The sequence below is a fragment of the Anneissia japonica genome, unplaced genomic scaffold (assembly GCF_011630105.1).
Source record: "Anneissia japonica isolate Jap-2015-1 unplaced genomic scaffold, ASM1163010v1 scaffold287844_len763494_cov143, whole genome shotgun sequence".
Classification (NCBI taxonomy): domain Eukaryota; kingdom Metazoa; phylum Echinodermata; class Crinoidea; order Comatulida; family Comatulidae; genus Anneissia; species Anneissia japonica.
Window position 1 is genome coordinate 137,689 of NW_022739814.1, and position 3,596 is coordinate 141,284.

Consider the following 3,596-nt stretch of genomic DNA (forward strand, 5'->3'; position numbering starts at 1 on the left):
ATGTTTGATCCAGATTTGCCAGTAATTCTTAGAACTGATGCATCTCACATTGGGTTGGGAGCTTGTCTAAATCAAGTTAAAGGGGGTAAAGAAGTCACAGTAGAATGTGCTTCTCGTACGCTGTCACAGGCTGAACGTAATTACTCTGTTGGTGAGAAAGAGGCACTTGCGTGTGTATGTGCTTGCGAGAAGTGGCATGTCTATTTGTGGGAACGTAAGTTTAAACTCTGTACTTTGTTTATTAAGGGTACAGACCGACAGTCAATGAGGATTGCTCGGTGGAATTGTAGATTAAAGAGATACAATTATGATGTGGAATATACTAAGGGATGTGACAATGTGATAGCGGATGCAATGTCAAGATTGTCCATTGATTGAGAGAAGAGAAAGAAAATGTAGTGTTGGAAGATGATTATGATGCCGTATGCCAAGTTTTGGTGGATACTGTGTCCAAGAGTATTCCCTTACATGTATTTAATGAAGCATGTAAACAGGATGAAGCTTTTGTTATCTTAAAAAGATACATACCAAGTGGGTGGCCAAGATTTAAACAGCTCAATGAGAATGCAAAACCATTCAATTGCTGTAAAGATGAGTTGAGTATTTCAGGTTATGTTATAATGAGAGGTGATAAATTGGTCGTCCCAAACCGCCTGGCTGAGCAGGTACTGACTCTAGGACAAGTATTCCACCAGGGCATGACTAGGACAAAACAAAGATTAAGGAAATTATTCTGGTGGCCCTTAATGGATGTGCAAGTTGAGAAACTAATAAAGGAGTGTGCTATTTGTCAACATAATGACAAATCCATTAAACATGCATATGCTCCATTAAAACCGGTGCCGTATCCGGATCACCCTTGGGAAAAGCTTGCTATGAATACAGTAGGTCCATTTGAAAGGGGGCCACATGATTGTTGATTTGCAATAACGCTTGTGGATTATTATAGTAAATGGCCGGAGGTCGGATTCACCCCCAACGGTGACAACCGATAAGATAATTTCTTTTCTTAAGCATATTTTCAGTCGGGAAGGGTTCCCAAAAGAAATTGTCACTGATAATGGTGTTCAATTCACGTCCCGAGATTTTCAAACTTTCTTGAGTGACAGGGAAATTAAACACTGTTTTTCTTTTGTGTATTACCCACAGGCAAATGGGGCCGTAGAACGTTTTAATTCAGTTTTAAAGAATATTGTCCAAAATGCCATACATACTTGTAAACCATGGAGAATAACAATGAGTCAATTTCTCGGAATAATATATAAGGCCCATAAGGCACATTCCACCACAGGGGTTTCCCCCTCCGTTCTCCTTCATGGTCGACATATGCAAACAAAGTTAAATTGCCAGAAGTAAATTTCCAGGTGTAAATATTAAGGGTGTTAGAGAAAGGGTATCAGTTAAACAGAGGAAATACAAGGCTTATACTGATCGAAAAAGAAATTCTGAAACCACCAAATTAGATATTAGAGATTGGGTACAGATTAGACATCCGGGGTTTTTGTACCAAAGGGGTTTAATACTTAAACTCGTTTAAAAGTTAAGTGACCACACTTTTCAAATGTCTGACGGAAGGAAGTGGAATATTAGTAAGTTGAATAAATGCACTTCTCCACAGACAGTTACAGAGGATTGTCTTGTGGATTTTGAGTTGGATAAAGATAAGGAAGTGAATACGCAGTGGAGTTTTCCATTAAGAAGAAGTAGTAGAATGAGAAGACGTCCTAGATTGTTAGACGATTAGGAGTAGTTGTTTAAGTGTTTGAAACACAGTTCATGGTTAATTTTATTGCTGCGAAGCAGCCAATTTATATTCTTGACAGCAATTTGAACTCTGAAAGGTCATTATTTGTCAAAAGAAAAATGGCCTAAGACAACTGAAAAGCGGAGTTTCCTTCTTTGGTTCTGCCGGGTAAAATCAATTACTTTAGGCGACGTTTGTAGACTAACCTACTCGTACCAACGTCCGCATGTCGCGACGCTGGAGTACTATTCAGCGTTTTTACTATACAGTATTTCTAGGTTTTCTACGTTTAATCGGCTCATGTCTCAGCCACAATAGTGTAACAAAATTGTGCAGTCCACCCCCTATTATAAATAGATTAGGCCACTCCCCCAATGCTGGGAGCCGATTGGCTATCTAAAAATAGCTGCGTTGGGATCTTAAGACCCATCGCCCAAGACATGTAGTAGTTGAGCTCTGGATCTCATGAAGTTTAGAACTGGGAAATCCCGACGTTAGTGTTAAGTAAGGTAGGACCTGTAGTAATTCTATAAAATAGCTTATAGTCGAACTCAGTCATTAAAACTTGAGAGCCCAATAAGGGACAGGCCTACTTATAGTTTAATTTCGGTGTTAACGGAAACCGGTCGGCGGCTGCTGTGTGTTCCGCATACGACATTGTATTTGTTGTTGATAATGGTACCAGTTTTATTGACCCAATAAATGCTATGAGAAACTCATTTAATTTTGTTTGAAGTTTATTCAATAGTCGATCCGTATTATCTGACGGCGTGTCCGACAGACTTACTTACGCAGGACTTAGACTAGACTGAGACTGCTTGGCCGAAACCGCCACACTGGTGTCAGAAGTGGGATACATTGGTTACGGACGGCAGCATTGAATATTTGTGAGTGAACTACCCTCGCAAGTATTATTATTAGGCCTTAGGCCTAGATGGATTTTGACGGATTTGGTGAGTGATTACCCTCACAAGGAATAACCAGTATTATCGGGCCTAGGATTGCGAGTGAACTAACCTCGCAAGGACACAGACGAATTTTGCGAATTTTGCGAATTTTGAGCGCACCCTCGAAAAGGGATTATTAGAGGAATTCTGACGAATTTCAGTGAGTGATTACCCTCACAAGGAATGTTTATCATTTTGCCTACACGCATGGTTTCTCTATTGAATCATGGCCAGGAATGGAAAATTCATTGGAATGTTTGAGGAAGGAGATACAGCGACTGGAGGGCGACATAAAATTTTCAGGCATGGAGATGAGAGAGACCAATATGGAAGGCCTACCAGGCCAATGTGACATGAATCCATTAGCAACAAGTGCCGAATATAGTTCTACACCATGGATGAGGAACCGGCCAGACGATGGGCCGATTGATAACACTGACCACTTGAAGGGAACGGAAGCACGTTATTCATTCCCGACAGGACCACCTGTTTGATATAACTCAACGCCGTGGATTAGGCCTATAGGAATTAGCAGGACTGGGCCTACAGACGCTAGGCCAATGCCCGCTGTTGGCCGAACCTACCCCAAGTAGACAGTGGAATATGAGGAAGCAGGAGCTTCAAGCCTACCTTCGGTTGGACCACTAATGGCCCAGTCGACTGAAAAGAGAGGGACGACACAGACGGAACCCCAAACATCATCCTGATTGCCATGACCCTTAACTAGGGAGCCAAGGGTAGTTGGCGAGGAAGCGTTTTCTCTGAGATTTGGCAGCGATTTTCGAAAACCGATAATTACTCCAGATAGGTACGAAGGGAAGACGCCATGGAGGAACTACGCCCAACATTTTGAAGCATGTAAATCAGCGAATGCATGGTCTGACAAGCAGGCAGGAGCATTCTTG

The 3,596-nt window shown here is 41.7% G+C and overlaps 1 protein-coding gene across 1 annotated transcript; it reads left to right on the forward strand.

The window, feature by feature from the left end:
* LOC117118034 (uncharacterized protein K02A2.6-like) lies at positions 1-1,744 on the forward strand. The gene is made up of 3 exons (XM_033262520.1): positions 1-214; positions 385-884; positions 1,619-1,744. Exons 1-3 carry the CDS (start codon positions 1-3, stop codon positions 1,742-1,744), a joined length of 840 nt encoding a protein of 279 aa, XP_033118411.1.
* Positions 1,745-3,596: the final 1,852 nt, after the last annotated feature.

What these genes read in the sequence shown, in the direction of transcription:
- LOC117118034 (XM_033262520.1), top strand. Translation starts at nt 1, where the DNA reads ATGTTTGATCCAGATTTGCCAGTAATTCTTAGAACTGATGCATCTCAC. An exon ending in GCATGTCTATTTGTGGGAAC is followed by an intron (nt 215 to 384) that starts GTAAGTTTAAAC and finishes GATTGAGAGAAG; the next exon opens with AGAAAGAAAATGTAGTGTTG. An exon ending in AAAAGCTTGCTATGAATACA is followed by an intron (nt 885 to 1,618) that starts GTAGGTCCATTT and finishes ACTTCTCCACAG; the next exon opens with ACAGTTACAGAGGATTGTCT.